The 24,431-nt window shown below is 44.5% G+C and overlaps 1 protein-coding gene across 4 annotated transcripts in view; it reads left to right on the forward strand.

The window, feature by feature from the left end:
• LOC147659273 (membrane-spanning 4-domains subfamily A member 4A-like) overlaps positions 1–24,431 on the forward strand; it is a 328,181-nt gene that overhangs the window by 95,049 nt on the left and 208,701 nt on the right. For all 4 annotated transcript variants that reach the window (XM_086951839.1, XM_086951838.1, XM_086951837.1 and 1 more), the window contains exons 2-4: positions 136–277; positions 1,870–1,989; positions 17,456–17,512. In XM_086951839.1, the coding sequence (XP_086807965.1) occupies positions 149–277; positions 1,870–1,989; positions 17,456–17,512 (306 nt within the window). In that variant the 5' untranslated portion in view covers positions 136–148. The remainder of the gene's footprint in view (positions 1–135; positions 278–1,869; positions 1,990–17,455; positions 17,513–24,431) is intronic.

Genomic DNA, 24,431 nt, shown 5'->3' on the forward strand with positions numbered 1-24,431 from the left:
GGTGACAAATTGCTTGTAGTGGAGGTAACTTCTTCAGTGGGTAATGCACGGAATATCTTGTGATTGGAGAAATAGTATGTTTTATGTGTATTTAATGTAGTAACATTTCACAATATCTTAGCCTTTTGTTCACAGCTTCTTATTCGCAATGGCGGCGCCACCTGGGAATGCCATGTATGTTGTGAACCCATATATCCCCAATCCTAACTTCAACCCTGCTTGTCAGGGGCCTTATTTTCTAAGGAGGTTCATTGAAGGAGAGCCAAAGACACTTGGAGTAAGTACTGGGGCTCTTGAAATATTTATGGGACTCTTGGAATATGTATGTCTTCCTCTACCATGCACAGTTCTAAAATTATTTAAGAACACATCTAACACAGTTATGGAAATTGCTCTTTAGGATTTTCCATAACTCTTTATGAAGGGGAGAGCTAGCGCAGGCTTAAATGTTATAATAGAAATCCAGGTATTAATGTTGATGTGATTTTCACCGTAAGATCCTCATAACCAATCCCTGGGAATAGCAGGCCAAATTCCTTATGTTTTTTTCCCCTCTCGGCCATAATCGGGCAGGGATGCTGGTGGACCACGGTGGCAAATGTAAGGCCAGCCAATGGGTTGTTGCACAATAGAGCAAAGGAGTTAAGAATGTCTGTTAACCAAAGGATGAAGTGAAGTTTGTGGCATTGAGGTTACAATGCTAGCATACAGGACCAAGCATTGATCCTGATTGAAGGACAGAAGGCGAGCCTTGAAAGAAAGGGGTAGGAAGGGCCTTTCAAAAGAAAACATCAGAAAAAAGTATAAACCGGTTCATGAGTGAAGTGATGATTCTATGTTCTAGGTGGTCCTGTTATTGTCGCATGGGTACATTTTGCTAAAAGGAAATGTTATAGGTGATGTGTGAAAATGCAAGGCCTGAAGTCCTTGAAACATTTAAGCAACAAGGGTTGGCGCATACCAAGGTTACAATTGTAGAGGCATCAAACAGTTGTACTAGGCAAGTGAACGCAAAGGGTTTTATCTAAAATAGGTCATCAATCCCGCTTTTCAGTAGTCACTGCAACCTTTTAAAGCAGATCAAGTCTACTGGTGGTTTTCCCACCTACAGGGTGAATTTGATAGTACAAATTTCTCAGCCCATCCATACTGTCTCCATAGACTATCATTCCAATTGACTAAGGCCCTAATTACGACTGATACAATACTTTCCGATATAGGCGTAACTCCTCTTACCGCACATACTGAAATAATGAGGGTTGCCATCTAAACCACATTGCCGGAAAAAAATCAGTAGGTCAAATCTGCCAATATTTATTGCGAGAAAACATCAGGTAGATCCAAGGATATGTGGATTTTAGTGCAGCAAGCACCACAATCTTCATGATTTCTAATGTATGTTAATATGAATGTGAGAGGGATGAATGCAAACAAAAGTATCACAATAAATAAACAGAACAGATAGGAAAGAAAAAGGAAATCTGTGAAGTCATTAAACGTTGAAAATAATGAGCAGCAGTGCAAATCAAGAGAGTCTACAGGGGGGATAATAATGTACATAATAATGTACACATTCATGTAAAGCTTTGCAAGTAAAAGTTGATGAAAGAATGTTTGTGAAGAAGAGATATATTAAAAGCAAGGTACTTTGTGTGTTGAAGCAGTAAAGTATCTGACGTCACCAGCATTGACAGCCAAGATAGTTATTAATTGCAAATAGTGTTGAAGTTTAGATTCAGCAGTGCCTGGACTAATTAGAAGGTAATTTATTTGGTAAAAGATGCTATAGATCAGTATATGCTGTATTGAATCCTTGTTTCTCACTTCTCCTGCTTATAACTAATTCATTTCATTCATTTTTTGCTGTAGGCAATTCAGATTGTGATTGGTATCCTGCAGATCTGCCTGGGAGCCTTCCTCTGTGTCATTCCCTTAACAAGCGGTTCAATCATTCTTTTTAGTGGAGTACCATTCTGGGCATCTATCTTTGTAAGTATGCATTTTCTAAATAAAGACACACATTCTGGGTGCAATAAAAAACGTTTCATAACTTATTTTGCAGCGTTGTCTGTGGGAAATACCTTACGTCATGGGTGAGGGGCATGAGCCACGAGGATAGTGCGCACCCCGAACTCAGGATGGATAACATTGGTAACTTCACTAAACTCATCTAAGGATAAATATGGGCAGTTTGGGCACCAGACCAAATTCACTTAGATAAGGATTGTGTTGCTTGTTTCATCGGATGCTTGTCCTAAGGGACCAGAATGAAATTCACTGCTGGATCTGGCCCTCCCTGCCGGCCCCCCCCACAAATTTTGTCTTTTAGCCTTAACTTTTTGCTGATCTCGTTTTTGTTGGCCTTATGACTCTGCGCACTTTACCACTGCTAACCAGTGCTAAAGTGCTAGTGCTGTCTCCCTAAATTTATTTTTCATTACTGTGAGGCCTAGGATTCGGACAAGATATGAAAAAGAAATCGAGATGCAAAAATATCGAGTTGTAAATATCGCAAATCATGAGCAAAAATAAAGTTGACAAGAATATCGATTTTAAGGTAAGTAATATCGATGTTAAAAAGAACTATGTTGATATCGATGATAAAAATAGCTGTGTCGTTAATATTGTTTACACAAGTATCATTGTTAATAATATAGTTATTAAATTATTTTGATGTATTCTAGTATATATTTGAATTCTATATGTTATAAATTAGTTAGTTTAGTATACATATTGTTAATGTTTTTAAATATAATCTGTACATTTTTAGTTGTTTTTAAATTTTATTTAATAGTTTATTGTTATTTTTAGTGCCCTAGACGGTTGTGGGTTTTTATAGTGTTACAGGGTGGGAAGTAAATTAATAATAAAAAATTAATAATACTTTTTTTTAATATTAATTATTTATTTAATCATAATAATTGTGCAATAATTATTTTTTTTACTTCAATTTAGGTGTGGGGTTTGGGGTTTGTAGGGGAATACGGTGGGAAGTATTTTAATTATACTTAATTAATAATTCATTTTTAATTCGTATTACTTATTTATTTGATACTTATGTGAATTGCGTAATTAATTTCATTTTGTATTTATATTTTTGATGTGGATTGTGGTTTTTGTAGGGGTAAATGATGTGAAGGAAATTATTTATAATAATTAGTGTTTATTAATAATTATTTAATTGATAATTATGTAAATTGTGTGATTAGGATATTTTTAAAGTTATGTATTAGTTGCAGGTTGTTGTGTTTGTACGTGTAAAGGGTGGGAAGTTAATTAATTATAATTAATTTATTAAGAGTTAATTGTTATTAATTCTTTAATTGGTCATTAATTATGTAAATCATGTAAATAAGATATTGTTCATGTATATATTAGGGGCGCACTGTTGCCTTTGAAGGAATAAAGAGTAGGAAGTTAACCAAATATATGTTATTATGAATTATTTGTTTTGTGGACTACTAATTATGTACAATTGTTATTTATTACAATTTTTAAGATATATTTTAGGTGTTTTTTTGTTTGTAGAGTTATAGGGTATGATGGTATTTAAATTATAATGAATCTAATAATTGTTGTTTTTTTTTTTTTAAGTGTGTTATTTATTATATTATGGGTTAATAGTGTTATGCTTATTAATTGAAAATAAAATAGTTGTTGGTTATGATTGTGAGGATATAGTGTACTCTTTAAATTATATTAATATTTGTTTTAATAAAAAATATTTATTAAACGTAATAAATATGTAATTTTATTTTTATTTATATATATATATATTTAAATATTTATATTACTTGTTATTCAATGAAGTTGTTAAAATATTTTATTTGTTAGAAGTAAACTACCCTCTTTCTCCTGTTGCACAAACTGGAGTGGGAATAGTCATTTTTACCCCTTTGCATTCCAACGCTTTCTCAATCAATCAATTATTTGTAAAGTGCACTACATACCCGCGAGGGTCTCAAGGCGCTGGGGGGGGGGAGGGACTGCTACTGATCGAACAGCCAAGTCTTAAGTATCCTCCTGAAGGTCAGCAGGTCTTGGGTCTGTCGTAGGCTCAGTGGGAGGGTGTTCCATGTCTTAGGGGCGAGCTGGGAGAAGGATCTCCCACCGGAGGTTATTCTCGAGTGAGAGGTCGGAGGAGCGTAGCTGGCGGTTGAAGATGTAGAAGGAGAGCCATCTGTTGAGGTAGGCTGGGCGGGTCCTGTGGAGAGCTGTGTGTGCGTGGGTGAGGAGCTTGAAGGATATCCTCTTGTTGACGGGCAGCCAGTGCAGGTTTCTCAGGTGGGGGGTGATGTGGCCGTCGCGTGGTACATCCAGGATCAGTATGGCCGAGGCATTTTGGATGCATTGTAGTCATTTGATGAGCTTGGTTAGGGCTCCCGCATAGAGGGCATTTCCGTAGTCGAGTCTGCTGCTGACGAGGGCCTGGGTGACTGTCTTTCTTGTATCTGTCGGGATCCATCTGTAGATCTTGCGGAGCATGCGGAGGGTGTTGAAGCAGGAGGAGGAGACGGCGTTGACTTGCTTGGTCATTGAGAGCGTTGAGTCAAGGATGATTCCCAGGTTGCGTGCGTGGTCGGTGGGTGTCGGGGCTAACCCCAGTGCCGTCGGCCACCAGGAGTTGTCCGAGGCTGAAGGGTTGAAGCCGAGGATGAGGACCTCCGTCTTGTCCGCGTTCAGCTTCAGATGGCTGGTCCTCATCCAGTCCGCAACGGCCTTCATTCCTTCGTGGAGGTTGGCTTTGGCAGTGATGGGGTCCTTGGTGAGGGAGAGGATCAGCTGAGTGTCGTCGGCGTAGGAGATTATGTTGAGGTTGTGCTGTCCGGCTATGTGTGCAGGTGGGGCCATGTAAATGTTGAACAGCGTTGGGCTGAGGGAGGATCTCTGGGGTATGCCGCAGATGATCTCTGAGGCTTTGGAACGGAATGGGTGGAGGCGGACGCTCTGGGTTCTGCAGGAGAGGAAGGAGGTGGTCCATTCCAGAGCCTTGCCTTGGATCCCTGCGGCGTGGAGGCGTGCGCGTAGTGTGCTGTGGCAGATGGTGTCGAAGGCGGCAGAGAGGTCTAGGAGGATGAGTGCTGCTGTCTCGCAGTTGTCCAGCAGGGTCCTGATGTCGTCGGTGGAGGCGATGAGGGCAGTCTCAGTGCTGTGATTGCTGCAGAACCCTGACTGCGAAGGGTCCAGGATTATGTTTTCTTAGAGGTATTGGGTTAGCTGTCTGTTGACGGTTTTCTCAATGACCTTTGCCTTACGTTTATTGAGAGGGGCGTTGATCTCAGCATGTTTCCAGATCTCTGGGAAGGTTGCGAACTCGAGGGAGAGATTGATGACGTTGTGCAGGGGCGGTGTGATGGCACTGCTTGCTCTGTTGAAGACATGGTGCGGGAATGGGTCTGACAGAGAGCCGGAGTGGATTGTGCGCATGGTCTTGATAGTGTCATCGATGCTCACGCTGGCCCAGGCTAGCATGGGGTCGTGGTGGGTGGTGTGCGGAGGGTCTGTTGTGTTGCTGTCTGTTGGGGCTGTCTGGGTGTTAAAGCTGTCATGGATGTCTGCTATCTTGCGTTGGAAGAAGGTGGGAAGTGAGTCGCACAGGGCTTGCGACAGCGGGATGTCATTGGTGTTGGAGCTGGGGTTGGAGAATTCTTTCACAATGTTGAAGAGCTCCTTGCTATTGTGTGCTTTGTTGCCGAGACGCTCTATGAAGGAGGTCCTCTTGGCCACACTGATGAGTTGGTGGTGGTTGCAGGTAGCGTCCTTGTGTGTTGCGTGGCTGTCCGGAGTTTGTTCACTGTGCCATTTCTTCTCTAGTTTCCAGCAGGCTTGCTTGGAGGCTAAGAGTTCTGGGGTGAACCAGCTGGCCCTCTTGCTGGTGTCTCTGTGGGGGGGTTTCTTCAGCAGGATGAGGGTGTTTTGGGCAGTCCTCGATCCAACGTCTGAGGCTGTGGGCAGCATTGTTGGTGTTGGAGGGTTCGGTGGGTGGGCTGAGAGCGAGGTTTGCATGTAGTTGATCTTCGGTGATTTTGCTCCAGCAGTGGCGGGGGATCTGTTGTGTGCGGTGGTGTGTGGTGCGTTTCTGGAAGGTGAAGTGGTTGCAGCGGTGGTCGGTCCAGAGGAGTGCATTGGTGTGGCTGATGGAGACGTGCGGGCTTGAGGAGAAGACGGGGTTGAGTGTGTGGCCGGCGGAGTGGGTGGACGTTGTGACGAGTTGCTTCAGTCCGAGGTTGGTGAGGTTACCAATCAGGGGGAGTTGTTGTCATTGTTGTTCTCAAGGTGAAAGTTCAGGTCTCCGAGGAGGATGTAGTCAGTGGAGGTCAGGGCGTGCGTGCTGATCAAGTCGGCGATGGAGTCACTGAACTGGGGGCGGGAAACAGGGGATCAGTAGACGAGGGTGCCTCTGAGGGTGGAGTTAGGGTCTGTGTGGATCTGGAAATGCATGTTTACGGCGGTGCTGAACGCGTCGTTGGTACTAGTTGAGACCCTGATGCTGTTGTTGTGGACGATGGCGATTCCTCCTCCGACTTCATTGGTGCTGTCTCTGCGGGTGATCTTGTAGCCATCTGGGATGGCCATGGCGATGTTGGATGCAGAGGAGTCGTTAAACCAGGTCTCTGTCAGGAAGGCGACATCTAGGGATGTTGTGTCGAGCAGGTCCCAGAGCGTGACGGCATGCTTGCGTGGTTGGGGTCTTTCTTGGCGGGTGGTTTGTCGGCTCTGAGGCTGGTGTAGCTGCAGTTTCGGCAGGTGAAGGGGCCGTGTGTGCATTTCTGGGTGGCCTTGAAGCAGGTGTGGCTCCATCCGAAGTTGAGAGCGTGCAGAGTGCTGGCGTCATAGTGGCGGCGGTCGTCGCGGGGGGTGCGGGGGCCAGGGGTTCTGGCGCCGGGCGTGGTTCAGGCACGGACGGGCGCAGACAGGCTTGTCTTAGGAGCAGCCGCACTGCAGCCAGCATATATGGTGAGGTGGGAGGGAGGAGCAGCTGGGAGGTGGGGTCAGCGAATGGGCAGTGGGCAGTCAGGGAGGCGGGCCTCAGGCTACGCAGCGGCGAGGGCAGTGAGGGACACCGAAGGTAACAGAAGGAAAAAGGGGCACAAAATCGAGGGGGAAACGAGGGGCACAGAGGGCAGAAGGGCACAAAAAATGAGTGGAAGAGAAGGCATATGGGCATAAAAACAAGGGAAAAACGAGCGCCACAGAGGGCAGAAGGGCACAAAAAAACGAGTGGAACAGAGGGTAGAAGGGCACAAAAACAAGGGAAAAACGAGTGGCACAGAAGGCAGAGGGGCACAAAAACGAGTGGAACAGAAGGCAAATGGGAAACAAAAAAGAGGGAAAAACTAGTGGCACAGAGGGCAGAAGGGCACAGAAAAACGAGTGGAACAGAGGGAAGAAGGGCACAAAAAATGAGTGGAACAGAAGGCAAAAGGGGGCACAAAAATGAGTGGCACAGAAGGCAGACTGGCACAAAAAATGAGTGGAACAGAAGGCAAAAGGGGCACAAAAACAAGGGAAAAACTAGTGGCACAGAAGGCAAAATACAGAATACAGAAATACAGGGGCAGCTAAGAACAGAAGGCAGAACGGGCAGAGAGGCACGGTGGCAGCGAGGGGTACAGAAGGAATGACCGGGCAGAGAGAGCACGGGGACAGCGGGGGGAACAGAGGGAAGAAAAAGGGGCACGGACCACGTACAGGCAGCTGGGAAGACAGACAACAGCAGTCACAGACACAACAATGAAAATACAGGCAATACAATAAAAGCAATAAAGCAGAGGATGAACAAACCTACCTACAGCCTACCACTGGCCACCAGGGATGAGGCGCAGGTGGTAGCCTGCGGGTGGTGGAGGACCTCAAACTCCCTCAGCAGCGGCAGCTGGGACAGGGACACACAGGTGGTGCTGTGCGGAGGGGGAGCACCTACCTGGTGGGGTCAAGGGTCAAGGTTTCTCTACTGTTGCAAAGACTAGCATGGAAATAGTACATTTTACCCCTCAGAAATCCATCACTTTCCCTACTGTTGCACTGACTGGAGAGGGAATAGTAAATTGTTATCCCTCCTGAGTCCAACCGTTTCCCTACCTTTGCACCAATTTGAGTGGGAATAGCAAATGTTACCCCTTTGCAATCCAACACTTTCCCTACTCTTGCACAGATTGGAGTGGGAATAGTTCATTTTATCTAGACAATAAAGGGATTAGAATCAGAATCAGAATGCATTTTATTGTTTAGTTAGTTTCGTTTTCAATTCGTAAAGCTTTATTTGGTTCGTATAAAAACAACCATAAAAGCACATGAATAATAATACATCATTATACAAATTTGGACAGCATAGTACAGAGATAATCAATCAATGAAAACCACGATAAAAATCATACCTTTTCTGGCATTAATAGATTTAAGTAGAAAAGTAGCAGTAAAAAAGCAAATATCGGGTTCCTGCATCATAAAAAGCAGCCTCATCGCTGCATCCACGTTAAAAATACCATATTTTTAAAACATAGGTTTTAAGTAAGCAATGCGATAATTCATATAAAGATTACAGATAAGGAGAAAGTGCAGTGTGCATTGTTTGGTTTGGCCATCGCAAGGGCATGGACCTACTGGGTGCTTTTTAAGATGTGGAAAAGCTACCAGGTGATGGGCCAGCCCGAAACTTAATCTGGTAAGAACATATCTAGGTGAGGTTCTTGTCACCTGGCTCAAATATGTCTGGAAGCCTTCAAAAACTAGATATCTGTTATAAAACATACATGTCATTAATTGGCTGCTGTTGTACGACCGCCTCTTTGCTCTATGTGACAGAAACGTGTTTTTCAGTACTGTTTTGGGCATCTCTGCTACCGCATGAGGATCATACAGAATATTTAAATCATACATTTCTTTAAAACTATGTACAATATACTTTAGCCAGGGTATCATAAGATAGTTATCCAATTCAAGACAATCTTTAATTATTAGTCTGTTGAAAGCAGTCTTCTCTGTTCGCCAAATGGATTGCCAGATCATTAGAGGCCTTAAAGCTATCAGATCTGACAGATAGCTAATCCCGACTTCTCTGTGGATTAGTTCTGTTGGGGCGGAAGTTGGTAGGCATAGCAGTTTTTTGAGGAAATTATTTTCCTCCGTTTGTAAACTGCTATCAGAATAATGTCCCCATAACCCAGCCCCATAAAGTGCGATCGAGACGCATCTAGACTGATAAATCTACGTCATGTCCCTAATGCGTCTATCGCCTAATTTAGCTGCAAATCTGAAGACTCCATGGGCACTTTTAGCCATTTTTGCCAGGACATTTATTATTTCATGCAACCACATTCTATCATTGGCAAAAGTAATTCCTAAATAGCAACATTTATCCACTCTGGGGCCCCGAGTTCTAATAGCGTTCGCCATAAAATTGAATGATCCACTAAATCAAACGCACTGCTTAAATCCGCAAAACAAAGGTAGAGAGAACCTTGTTTGGCATAAGTATATTTCCCAATGATTAAATCTAAGTTTATGTACTGTTGAAGCGTTCCTCGCCCTTTCCTAAAACCATATTGAATATTGGCTAAAATCCTATTGGTCGCCGCCCACTCTTCTAGCCTCACTAACAGAATCCTACTCATGGTCTTAACGGAGGAGTGTAAAAGGGAAATTGGACGATAATTTTTGGCATCCGATTTATCCCCCTTCTTAAAAATGGGAATAATGATGGATTCTCCCCATGTAGGAGGGACTCCGTTACTTACAGCGGCATTAAAAACAATTGTTAATAAGGGGCCCCATAATGCTGGGACAGCTTTATAGACATCAATGGGAACCCCATCCGGTCCCTGTGCCTTATCTCCCTTACTTGCTTTAATGCCCTGTTCCACTTCATCTAGAGTAAAGTTTAACGGTACTATTGGCTAGAGACTAGTACTGGCACTAGGAACATAACTGGCTTTAAATATACCAGAGAAATGGGTTACCCAGGCCTCACTACTTACATGGGACAATAACTCTGGGACCAATTCATCTTTTAAGAATGGGGAGTTAACTGTCACCCAAGACAATTGACAATTTGATGTCTCTGCCGCCTGTGTGAGTTTATCCCATGCCTCTTGTTGCAGCTCTTTTTTCCTCCGCTTTAGGGCCAATTTATAATCTATTCTTAATTTAACTACAAGCGTCGGGTCCCTAGGTCTATTCATTAACGCCTGCTTTAGCTGTGAGAGCAAAGTGGTGCAGGCATGGTCAAACCATCCCTTGTTATGGATAATTTCCCCGTTGCTAAACCGTGTAAAAATGGTATCTATAGAGTAATTGATTTTAATAAAATTCCTTAAAATCAATGCAGGTTCACTATTAATATTCAAGTTGTCATTTATCTCCACAGAACAATCCGTTACAATATTTTTTGACACTTTGTCCGCATTCCCCCCTTTCCATTTTATCCTCGTGCCATTAGGTCTATGCGGTTCAATGTTACCCACATTTCTTGTAATATTAACAGACCTGGGTTCCCAGATTACAGTTGTTAAAATAATACAATTGTGTTCACTAAATAAGGATTCCTCTATCCTGGGGGTCAAACATTAAGGGGTGATATTAGAGGATACCAGAATGTGATCAATCGTTGAATTTGAATTATTACCAGCAAAAGTAGGGATCACATTACCACATCCGTCTCTTGCAGGTTGCAACAATTCCAGGTCATGATCTACCATAATTGTATTTAATGACTCGCCATATATATTGTGGGGGAAGTGGAAATCGTCTTCTCCCGTATCTCTCTGCACCCCACAGACCCTTCATGTGGACATAGGACATATAGAAATGTTAAAATCTCCAACCCAAATGAAATAAAAAATAACATTTTCCTCTGTACTCAGCTTCTTAATCACGATATCTAGATCCTTAATGACTTTAGACTGTGTATTATCAAAAATATTGTTATAAAAATTAATTAAGAGGACATCCCGGGCATGTTTTTGATAAAGCCAGAGGATCTGCAGATATGCCCTGATATTCAAATACCTTTTCACTTCTAATGGCAGACCTGTTAAAACAAGAATTAGGAGGCCCCCCTTTGCTCTACCAGCAGCCGAACCCTGTGCTGGTAGATTATACGAGACAAACCCATCATAACTGACCAGTTCAGTACACCAAGTCTCGTGAAGACAAATAATATCATGAGAACTAAGGAAGTCCATCCAACCCAACTTTTCCCTTTTTGAAGCCAGCCCAGATATATTCCAACGTGCTATATATATCCCTTTAGTATTACTTATAGCTTCCGACTCTATCAGTGGGATGGTATTTCCTTCATGGGGGACCCCCTCACCTGTATGAATGTTGCTTTCACCTCCTGGATATGTACCATGCCGTGGGATATCCCCAGTCACGGCTCCCTGTTCATCTATATATTCCCCTTCTGTGACAATATACCTATGATTAGCCGCCATATCAGTTATAGGGCGGTCCATAACCTGTCAATCGTTCACATCGAGTGCTTGGAATCGGTTGGACACAGGTACCGCAAACAGGGATTGTGATGGTAAAGCCCTTCTATTTAGATGATGGTCCGGAGTTGTCCCACCACGGATTTCATGCATTAGTGGGCTATAAAAAAAGCCAAGTGGGCGTAGCGCAATACCCTGTACATTAAATGGTAACGTTGCTACTCTAATCAAGGAGGTGCTAGCATATTGGGGGGTTTTAAAATTGATAATAACACAGTCACCCCGTATACTATTTTTGGATTGTCCTATCCAATTGACCCTTCTGGTTGTAAGGATCTGGTCAGAACGATTCACTGGAAATCCACAATGGTGATTAAGCCAGTGCACCGTTTTATTCTTAAGCGATTCATGAGTTTCCACTTGGGTTCGATTTAGGGCCTTAACATTCATCAAAACTGCCACATACGGGGCACAATCTGGTGGTAGGTTTTTTGTATTACTACGTGTTCCCTCCATAAAGATCCTCTCTGCCTGGGTTTCTGTATCCTGAATATTCTCCCTACTACAAATAACTTGATTACTATCCCCCCTCTGACGGCCTTCTCCCGCCCATCATTACCTGTTACCTCTGTCGATAATAGTTCTACGGTTGCATTACTGGTATTTTTAGGGCATTCCACCGGTGTATCTTTTAACGCCCTAAGTAACTTATTTTGGAGGGTTAACTCCCCTCCTAGCTTGGTAACTTCTCTATTCAGTAAGTCTAATTTATCAGACAGTGGCTTAAGGTAAATGTCAATTTTAGCAGCCAATACATTAATATGATCTACCTGTATACCATTTAAGGCCCCAGAATTAATGTTAGCTGATTGCTCATCTATATTGGGGGCAGGGATAGATTTAGATCCCTTACTAACACTAGTTGTCCCCCCTTTAGGTTGGGGCTTCCTACAGCCCCTTTTTACTCTAGGGGCGGGTGCCCTACTAGGAGACAAACTGAGGACATCAGTATGCTCTTCAAATATCAATGTTGTGGCTACCTCAACACTAGCCTTAGCCTAGGCTGCAGGGATCACCGCACGCGGCAGGGGGTACAGTCAAGGACACAAGAGGCGTAGCCGACAAGCCGCTCAAACCCAGCGAAAGTCGACGTTCGGCCCTATCAATCTCAACATTGATAGCACTCACTGCTTTTACTAGGTAAGTATCAATAGTTGCACCCGCATGCTCGACAGGGGTTTTATTTCCCTTGCACTTAGACATTTTCTAAAAACTAATTAAACTGTAAAATCACATGAACCGCAAACACAAAGCCTATGTAAAATATATGTTACACAAATAATCAATAAAAATCCAGGAAAGCTGTAGAAAGACCTTACCCACAAAGGAGACGCTTAAATATATTAGGCAGGCCAACTACTCACTATTGTTTCAGCTTATCCTATATCACACTTCAAAGTTAAAACCAAGAGAAATAGCCCAGCCCAGCCTTGGACAGTCTCGGACAGGCTCAGACGGGCCCACCCTTGCGCGCCTGCCCGCACGCGTCCCACATAGCGGGCAATAGAGGCTGTTATATACAGACAGAGGGAGGAGCCTATTAAGCCTTAGGTATTTACCGGCGCTGGGCTGATGGGACTCGAAGTCCTGGGAGAGCTCACGGCAGGCGGGGGGGCAGGGAGCAAGCTGGCAATCTCCTACAGCTGGGCTCCCAACAGAGATCACCCCGAAGTCCCACAGACAAGGTTCAGCAGCAATACCCCTTCGAGTGTTCCTGGCTGCGAGTTGTTATCAAGGGGCAGTTCCAATGAGCCTCAGGTGTTTACCGGTGCTGGGCTGATGGGACTCGTAGTCCTGGGAGACCTCACGGCAGTCGGGGGGACAGGGAGCAAGCTGGCAATCTCTCACAGCTGGGCCCCTAACAGAGATCACCCCGAAGTCCCACAGACAAGGTTCAGCAGCAATACCCCTTCGAGTGTTCCTGGCTGCGAAGCGGCACCCCGCTAATTTAGTTAAAACCATAACAATATACGAGTAAAACTGAGGGAATTATACTATTAAAATATACATGTTAAAAGTTTTGATTTGCATCAATGCAATAATTCCACAATTAAAGTATACTTTTTAAAAATTGTGATCTGCAATAATACAATAAAATCGAGGGAAGAGGTAGGTAGTCGGTTTTGTGAGACATAAACTCGAAGGTGCTATTGTGCTTTTCCCCTTCATCAGTGTTTTAGTAATTTCTTGTACAGGATTAAGAACTTTACTAAATTACAGTTAAACTGTTGGTCATTCAGGTCGAGACATTTTAACATTGCAGGTCTACAGGTACGATTGCCCCTTGTGTTGAATAGTTTATTCAGTAGTAAGTGACAGTTTGGATTTAAAAATGGATAGATGCATAGTAGGTGGATGAAGTCCTGATTTGGTGCTCCACAAAGTCTACATGACTTTGGGCCCTTTTATTGCCAGCTTGGTTAATCTGCGTTAGATGGTAATGATCCAAAACTTATTGCTAGAAGCTTTGTTTTTAAATAGGGGGAGTAAGTCAGACCCAAGTATGTTGCTGGTTGCAGTTTTGTGTACGGTTGCAGGACCATCCTTGCAAAGGCTCGCTTGCTTAATCTCATTTTATCTTCCATTAGCGAGTGCTTTATTGCTGCTTTCTTCAGTACATATTGAAAGGAAGAGAGTCTTAAATTCAGTTGCCAAAGACCTGTTGTGTTTGCGAGCTGCAAGGATGATTGTATGTACTTGGTGTAAGCAGACTGGGGGTCATCGTCTAGTGCCCTCCCGAGCACATTACTGATTGGATTTTGTTAGTTGGTCCAAATTTTGTACCAGGTTTTTATTGTTAAATATCTTCTATGTAGGTACTGCTGCTGCAGCCTAAATTCCATTTGGACCTGTGCCAGTGAGGAGTTGGGAGGTAGGGAAAATACTGTTTTGTATGTCCGGGTTTGAAGGCTATCCCGGATCACCACGTCTTTACCATGCTGGATTTCACTAGCTTAGGCCACAGTTGGCAGAAGTTTCACTTTAATAACTGCTAGTAGTGAAGCAAACGATGGACTTTTTAAGCTCTTTGCAATTGAAAAGAAAGCAAATATTAGTCCATTTCCTTTTTTCATTAGGTCTCGTTGTGTGTTTAAAAAGGTTAGTCGATTATCCATGTGTACACCTAGGTATTTGTAGCTGCTGACCACTTCCAGTTTTGTATTACTGATTTTGAATGGTAGTTGTTTCTGTGCATGGTGACGTATAATCATATCCTTTGTTTTTGTTGTATTTATTTCTAGCATGTTTGCCTTAACGGAATGCCCGAGTTCGTTGATTGCCCTTTACAGGCCTATTCTTGTGTGACTTAGTAGCATTATATCGTCAGCATAAGATAGGTGTGTGATAGGCAGTGTGCCCAGGCGTGGCGGGTGTGAATTTACCTCATCTAGCTTTGGTGACAGATCAGCCACAAAAAGGTTGAACAGGTGTGGCGCTAAAACGCAGTCTTTTTTTAATCCCGCATTTGTGCAAATTTTCCTGGTAAGCCTCTTTCCGTCTGCTATATTAACTTGCATCCACGTGTCTGAGTAGAGTTGCATTATGGCGTATTGGTTCTAGGAGACCACACTGCTTCAGTTTGTGCCATAAAAGGCCTATGTTAACTCGGTCAAATGTTGCTTTAAAATCTATGAAACAGAGATACAGATTTTTTCGCTGCTGTAGACTCTATAAGGCTAGTGCGAGGATATTTGTGGTAGTGCCAGCGCCCCTGCGGAATACAGACTGGTTGATAATTGACCAGGTGAGAATCAGTGAAGCGTGGTATTTTGCTTCTGAGTCTATTAGGGCGATCATTCGATAATTGGCTGGGTCTGATCAATCCCCTCCTTTGTGCACTGGGTTAATTATTGAGCCTCTCCAACTCTCCGGAAGACGATTTGCACTACCCACCTCACGAAACAGGCAGGACAATGGGACAGCCCAAAAATAGGATTCAGTTTCTTGATTGCTTGAGGCATACCGTTTGGGCCTGGTGCCCCATCTGGTCGGCCCGTGCTTATAAAAGTAGGACATCTAACACTAACCTTTCAGTACACATCTGTGCTGCTACAAGGACTGCAACTTTGCTGGACTGCTTCTCTAAAAGGAACTGCTGCCCAGGTGTGCTAACCTGCTGACTGATGCCCTCTTGCCTGGTGAAGAAGAACTGGACCTGCAAATTCATCTTGAAGCCAAGACCTCAGAGTAACTCCTAGGGCTAGACTGCTGGCCTCCTGATCTGAGCCTCAGGGACATAAAAGCTCCTCAAACAGCTGCAGCGAGTCCCTGACCCCCCAAGTGGTGCGCCTCAGGTCCTGGACCCTGGGTGTGGCTCAGTGAGCTCAAATCAAACTTTTAGGTTTTTTGCAACCACAAACAGGCTTGTTCGTACCTAGACTGTGCTGCTCACACTAAACACAAGTGTGAGCCGCTGCCAGCCTGTCTTCACACAGCAGCATCAAACACCCGCAGGGGATTGCCAACTCAAAGCATGAGCCTACCCATCCGCAACACCCATCCTTCTCTTTGAGTCTCGCCATCACCCTCCTGCATTGCTCTCCTTGCTCCTCACAGCCCTCTCCAAAGCTAATGGGGTTCTTGGCACACAACCTGAGAAGATACACCTTCAGTGGCACTAATCTGGGACTGTATCCGACACATGCTCTATCGTGGTAAACCTTTGACTTTGACCTGGTCCAGCATGACTAGATGACCACATTTGGCTCTTTGTGCCCTCATGCTCTATTTTACACTTAGATCTTTACAAATTCATAACTTCTGTTCTATTGATTGGATTTTGCACATTTTGGTCTTGTTTTATGTATTATATTTTGCTCTATTTTCCTAAACTAGTGTGGGATCTTTTGGTGTGGTGGTTCCTCCATTCCACTGTTTGAAGTGTTGCACAAATACTTTACACATTGCCTCTAAGTTAAGACTGATTGCTCTGTGCTGAGCTACCAGAGGGTAGAGCTCAAGTTAATTTGGGGTTTGCTTGTGCCTTACCTGACAAGATTTGTGGTTGCTCCTTGACCAGAACTCACACCCTAGTCAACCAGTAACCTGATTTCTCACATTTACTAAGGAGGCAAGGCAACGTCAATGGTAGCACCGTCTCTCTGGGTATGTTGTAGCGCACATGAGGTGGCAGCAATGTGAGTGGGGATGAACGTCATTCATGAATGGGGACATGCTGGTACATAATTCTGGATTGAATTTCATTTTGCATAGTGGCCCACATCCAATATGGAAAGACTAACCATATGGCATTCCAGACTACTTGTTTAAAAACACTGGAACTATGAAACATAAGGATCTCTGGTAATGTATGACTGGTAAACTAAAGCCACATGCTTGGCTCCAATACTCTGGACTATCAATCCTACAAATTACAAACTAACAATGTAATGCTGCCAGCAAAATAATCACTGCCATGGATATAATTGTGTATGTATTTTATTGCAGTCAATAAGTTAGTGTGATCTACTTTGAAAAAACACTTTGCTGCAAGATAAATTATGAATTTATGAAATTGCTTTCTAATACTTAAGATAAGATAAGATATAATAACATACAATAGCATTGCATAACATAACATAACATGTATTTTTATAGAGCATGTTTACCCTAGATGGTGTCCTGGAGTTGAATAACAGATGTTTATGTTAATCATTATATAGAGGGAGGGTGACAAAATAATTTTTTTTCATATTTTACTTTAATATAATGTTATTATTGATCACACTGGATTCATGAAGATCATACAAATGTTGTAGATTTTCTGAAGACCTAATTAATCAATCTAAGAGGCTCTTATTCTGGGCCCTTATGCTGCAACTCCTCACCAGAGAACAAATAAGTAGAAACTAGTTGTAGAGAAGTTGGCATTAGTTTCCATTTCTTATATATGTTTTGTTGTAATGTACTCGATGAAACATGATTGTGGATAATTAATTCTAATTATGTTCTCTTCTTCCTAGTTTATCATTTCTGGAGCATTGTCTGTTGCTGCAGAGAGACATGGCACCCGGAGCCTGGTGAGTTAAAATACATACTAGAACTTGCCCTTAGCAAAGATGAGGAATTCCCTGGTTCCACATGGGCATTTTGCAAACATGGGAAAGAATTCTCTAGCCATTTGCAAGTCTCTTAGAGGCAAAGGTTTGCTGTTGCATTTACATTCGCAAAAGAATGTAACTGCCATCTCTATGCAGCACTTCAGTATTTTCATTTGAAAAAATGTACTTTCCCACAGAAGACATTTTGGACCCTATTTAGAGTTTAGCTGATATTATACTCCATCATAACTGGTGGATATATCGTCCACCATATTTCAAGTGCTGCATGATACACTGCACTTGATATATATGGGGGGTATAAAAAATAATTATTAGCCTCTTCGGAGGCGTGGGTTCGAATCCCACCGCTTCCACCAATGTTAGAACTGGGGGTCTCTAGTTGGCAATGGCTTGCACCTTTGTCCAAATAGGGACCAAATAGGGACCATTGATTACAAGTGAGTGTGTGGCGTGTGTTGTGGTCCTGAGGCGGAAGCCGGGACAGTGCATGAAACTTGACCAGCTTGATTTTGAAAAGCCTTACCTGTTTTAAACTGCGCACTTAGGAAAATTATTTTTAAAATTTGCACTTTGCCAAGAAATACGAATCTCGGTATTTGTACCTTAATTGTCAGGTCGCCGCTGAGTTAGAGCGGATCCTGCTCCCCAGACTACTCATCAGAGCCCTCGACTCTCCTGCCCCATTCAAACTTTTGGACCCGCCATCTTGAGTGAGGAACCGATCACCTCTGTGAGGCCCCTCCCACCCCGAGGCACCAGACACTACAAAAAGCACAGCATACTTCCTCCCCCCACTGATTACAAGTGAGTGTGTGGCGTGTGTTGTGGTCCTGAGGCGGAAGCCGGGACAGTGCATGAAACTTGACCAGCTTGATTTTGAAAAGCCTTACCTGTTTTAAACTGCGCACTTAGGAAAATTATTTTTAAAATTTGCACTTTGCCAAGAAATACGAATCTCGGTATTTGTACCTTAATTGTCAGGTCGCCGCTGAGTTAGAGCGGATCCTGCTCCCCAGACTACTCATCAGAGCCCTCGACTCTCCTGCCCCATTCAAACTTTTGGACCCGCCATCTTGAGTGAGGAACCGATCACCTCTGTGAGGCCCCTCCCACCCCGAGGCACCAGACACTACAAAATGACTCCCTTTCCCAGGAGGCGCAGCGGACGGGCGCAGCGGCGGCGCCGGCGGGGCGCCGAAGGCGCGCCAAAGGCAAGCCCGTCTGCGCCCGTCCGCGCCCAACTGGGCCCAGGGGCCAGGACCGCTGACCAAAATCCGCCCATACACTATCCCTCCAAAACTTTACACCAACTTCGGCACCTCTCTAATGATCGGTGTCTCACAACCTGGGACCCTACATCAAAACACTTCAAGTGTCCACACTGCCCATTTCAAAGTCACCCCTCTACACCCCCCCCCTCGTTTAGCATGCTCCTGCTTAATTGCAGATCCCTTCCCAAACATGCCACCGAAATATCCCTGCTGATCATGGACAAAGACCCTGATGCCATATTCCTTACGGAAACTTGGCTTCAAAGTGACTCTGACCCCGATGTCATCCAAGCTCTCCCAGCAGACTACCAAATACTGCGAGCTGACCGCTCCCTAGGAAAAGGCGGCGGCTTAGCAATTATTTATAAAAAACGCTACACCTGCTGTTCCTCTCCAACTAATATACCCAGTTGCGAACACCTCACTTTTTCGCTGGATTTCTCCCCTACTTGCACATTCTCAGGGACGCTTATCTATCGACCACCCGGCACCTCGACTAACTTCATTAATCAGCTCGCCCCAGAGGTAGCCAGTGGTATCTGCTCTTCATCTAACTACACCCTATTAGGTGATCTAAATGTGCACTTAGACGATCCCACGGACTCGGCTGCCACTGAACTACGTAACAGACTGCTAGCATTAGACCTCTCCCAGCTAGTACTGCAACCCACTCATGAAAAAGGACATCTCTTGGACCCCATTTTCAGTAACTGTACCCACCTCATAGTTAGTCCACCCATTACTCTTCCATGGACGGACCACTTCCTGATTCCATTCTTGTGGACTCCACCAGGTTCCTGCCTTCTAACTCTTCCTGCTCCTAGCAGAGACCGCAAGTGGACTCAACTTAATACCAACTTGTGGACCTCCACCCTGGAATCCTCTGTTCCAGAGAATAACCCCGACCCTATTGTCAGCAATGACAACTTCAACAACTGGATCTCCTCTTCCCTAGATTCCATCATTCCACCAAAAATTATTAAATCTAAACACAAACCTAAAAATGCTCCTTGGTACTCACAGGAACTACGCTCCCTAAAAAGAGAATGTAAGAAATTGGAACGCAAATGGCGCCTTGACTACTCAAACACCAGCAAAACTGAATATCGAGCGTCTATAAAAACCTATAAAATTAACATAAAAAAGGCTCAAGCCACCTTTTTTGAAAACAAGATTAACGAAGCAGCATGCAAACCCAAGGAGATCTATCAGATCGCCAAAAGCTTGCTCAAACTCCCGGATAAACTACCAGACCCTCTGACCGCACAAACCCGCTGCAATGAGCAGGCTGACTATTTTTACAATAAAATAGCAACGATCTACTCCTCCTTTCCCCCTCTTCCTCATCCACCTCCAGAACAACAACACCCCAGACCCACCCCCCCTACCTACCTGGAATCCTTTACACCTCTGGAGCATACCAGCTTAGAAACTATAATGCTGCAGGTAAAGTCTGGATCCCCTAGTGACCCAGCCCCAGCTCGCTTCCTAAAAACAATCACGCCCACCATTCTCCCCACTATCCAGAATCTGATTAACAACTCTCTTTCAACAGGACTCGTCCCCCCGAAGTGGAAACAGGCCACAGTCAAAGCCCTCCTGAAGAAACCCAACTTAGATCAGATGAATCCAGGAAATTACCGTCCGATCTCCCTGCTACCATGGATCACAAAAATCGCTGAAAAACATGTAAATAAATGCATCACGGAATTCCTGGAAACAAACTACTCCCTGGATATCTCACAGACTGGGTTCCGTCCCATGCATGGAACTGAAACTGCATTACTTGCAGTGACAGAGAGAGCTAGAAGGATTGTGGATGAGGGTGGCACTGCGGCCATTATTTTACTGGACCTCAGTGCCGCCTTCGACACTGTGAATCACAACATCTTATGTAACAGAATGTCAGAGCTAGGAATAACCTCCATTGCGGCAGCCTGGCTTCACTCCTTCCTCTCTGACCGCTCCTTCCGAGTCTGTGAGGGCATGATCACATCGCCCAGTAAACCTCTCAGTTGTGGGGTTCCTCAGGGTTCGTCCCTGAGCCCCACACTGTTTAATATTTACATGCTTCCCCTTGCAGAAATAATACGCCCTTTTGGCGTTCAAGTCGTGTCTTACGCCGACGACACGCAATTGATAGTTACCCTTACCCATCCCTCCTCCTACACCAGTGATCTCAGAGGCTGTATGGAAGCAGTCTGCTCCTGGATGAGCCAGTCTTACCTAAAGCTCAACGGCGATAAAACTGAGTTAATGGTGCTGGGCAGCTCCCCTCAAAAATCTATTGACTCACTGTGGCCGCCAGCACTAGGTCCTGCTCCAGTAGCCAGAGATACCATCAAGAGCCTGGGCATCTGGCTGGATAATACACTAACCTTCGGCCACCAGGCAACCAAATTAGCAGCCACCTGCATGAGCATAATTAGACTCATACGAAAGATCCTACCACTCCTCCCTCTCAAGGCCAGACAAATCATGATCCAGGGTCTAATCCTCTCCCGGCTGGACTTCGGAAACGCCCTATATTTAGGAGCCCCCGAATCCACCTTGAAAAAACTGCAGGTTATTCAAAACTGCGCTGCTCGGACTCTTCTACGCATTCCCCGCCGCCAATCAGTGAAAACCGAACTCAGAGCCCTGCACTGGCTACCTGTAAAAGACAGAGTCAGCTTCAAAAGCATGTGCATCGCCCACCGTGCTTACTGGAGAAAGGGAGCAATCCTCAATCACACTTTGATTACCCCCTACCACCCCAACAGACAGCTAAGGTCGACTCTCGCCTTTCAAGTCATCACTCCCAGGTTTAAAAGAGAAAGAAGTGGAGGAAGAATGTTCTCAACAAATGCAGCAAGACTTTGGAACTCCCTTCCTCTTTCCATCCGGTCGGAACCTAACATCTTGCCCTTCCGGAAAAAATTAAAAACCTTCCTCTTCAACAGATAACCTCGACCTGCCTGACCCTCCTGTACTTCGGCTTGAGCGCTGGGACGCCTGCGGGTAGCTATCGCGCTTTATAAAAACCTATTCCATTCCATTCCATTCCATTGCTTCCGTCAGGGTAAGGGGGGTACATTCCCAAATTACACCTGCTCAGCCCTGTGGTAGCTTGGCACAAGAAGGAAGGCTTATCTCAGAGGGGAAACAACCTTTACAATGCAACTTTTACAACACACTACCAATACAACAAAACTTTTACAACGCAAGATCCATTACATCGCATGCCATTACAATGCAACCATTACAACGCATACCACTACAATGCATGTCATTACAACGCATACCATTACAACGCATAGTACCCTTACACTATCCAACATTTACCCTACTGTTGCACCCCCTGGAGTTAGAATAGTAATTGTTACCCCTACACTATCCAACACTTACCCTACTGTTGCACACCCTGGAGTTAGAATAGTAATTTTTACCCCTACACTATCCAACACTTACCCTACTGTTGCACCCCCCCTGGAGTTAGAATAGTAATTTTTACCCCTACACTATCCAATACTTACCATACATGCAATGTAGTGGTATGCGTTGTAATGGTATGCATTGTAAAGGTAGTATGCGTTGTAATGGAATGCGTTGTAAAGGTAGTTTTTAATAATTTGTTGTAATGGCATGCGTTGTAATAGAATGCGTTGTAATGGATGTTGCGTTGTAAAAAATGCATTGTAAAGGTATGCGTTGTAAAAGTATGCATTGTAACGTCATACATCCTCTCAGAGGCAGTGTGTAAAGCATTTGTGAACACATACAGTAATAGTGAAAACTCTACAGATGGACAAAACACAGGTTTTATAAAAAAGAAGTATTCTTTATATAGACTTAACACAAGACCCAAATGACAAAAATCCACAATACAGTATTAAGAAAATGACTTTAAGATGGTAGAAATACCGTAGCTCAAAGATGATGGTAAATGGGACACGTTTCTCACAAAGTACCTGTGGATGCTTCACGCAAATTATACAAAAGGTTTGTAGGGAGAACGATGCATCGTTTCCTTGCTTGGGGGAGGTGATCCGTCTGTTCCTCAGTGCTTGCAAAAGTAGGTGATGCGTTTGTTCCTTACCGAAGAGAAGGTGATGCGTCGATCTCGTGGTGCGTCCCAGTTGCGATGTGACAAGCTGGCCCCTCAATGCGATGCAACGATCCGGTGCGATGGGACAAGATGGCGTCTTTGATGCGATGACGTGAAGGCGATGCGTGCACGCCCGGCGGCCGTGTGGCATACTCTGTAACTTCTAAGCCACATCAGGCCATGCGACACGCTTCTCCGTGATGCAACGGCGACCCTTGTGGTGGCGACACGCCTCTCCGGGGATGTGACACTAAACAACTGCGACGGAGACACAATTCTCCGGTGATGCAGCGGCGACCCTTGCGGTGGCGACACGCTTCTCCAATGAAGCGACGGCAACAGCTGCGGATGCAACACGCTTCTTCTTGTTGAGTCGCGCTTCCAGCTCCCAACAACACGCAGGCTTCTGCAGACAGAATTCCCAGCAAGGAAATTCAGGAGGGAGCTGCTGCTGAAGTTTTGTATCCCTGAGACTTCAGCAGGAGGCAAGCACAGTTTAAGCCCTTGGAGATTCTTCTTCAAGATGATGAAAGTTGCAATAAAAGTCTTTCTACTTTCCTTGGCAATAAAGAAAACCACTGCAGGCCAACCCCAGAAAGCAACACATTGGCACAGGGGCAGTCCAAACTCCTGCAGATTCTCTGGTTCTTCTCCTTGGCAAGAGGTCCGTCTTGATGTCCAGGAGTGATCTAAAAGCTATGAGTCTGGGGCCCAATTTTTATATTAGTAAATCGTTTGTCCTCTGAGGGCAGAGGGTGCCTGTACCTACCCCGAACCAGAACGGTGCAGCTTCCTGGTTGGAGCTGGAGACAGCATTGTTGAAAGCAGACCTGGCCCAGGTAGCTGAAAGGAAATCTCCTCCTCCTACTCTCTATTGTATGACTCCTCAGAGGAATGACAGGAACTCTCCACCCCCCCCCCCACCCCTGACTCTCTGTGCAGCCAAGGTCCTATTCAGCCCATCCCTGACTCATAAGACTGCTGGAGCCCAAGCTCTCCTGTCACTCAGCAAAGCGTACATGCAATACACAACCTAGCAGAGGTAGGCTGGATGCTTAGGTCAGAAAATACCTACTTTCTAAAAGTGGTATTTTCAAATACAGAATGTTAAAACCAACTTTAATAAAAGATGTATTTTATCATTCTGAGTTCAGGCATACTAAATTCATTTTTCTACCATGTTCCCTGGGTCAGTTAGGATTATAAGATGTTATAATCAAACTGCCCATTCTGGCCTATGGGGACAGGTAGCCTTGCAATAGTGAGAAACAAAATTGGCTGTAATTCACTATCAGGACATGCCACACACATCAGGGCATATCCTACCTTTCACATACAATGCACACTGCCCCCGGGCCTACCTTAGGAGTGTCTAACATGTAGAAAAGGGAAGGTTTAGGGACTGGTAAGTGGGGGCACTTACCAAGTCGACATGGCAGTACTAGACTACACACAGGCTCTGCAATTGCGGGCCTGAGACACATTTTACAAGCTGCTTCTGTGGGTGGCACAATCAGTG

This window comes from Lissotriton vulgaris, unplaced genomic scaffold, assembly GCF_964263255.1.
Source record: "Lissotriton vulgaris unplaced genomic scaffold, aLisVul1.2 SCAFFOLD_435, whole genome shotgun sequence".
In the NCBI taxonomy this organism is placed as follows: Eukaryota; Metazoa; Chordata; class Amphibia; order Caudata; family Salamandridae; genus Lissotriton; species Lissotriton vulgaris.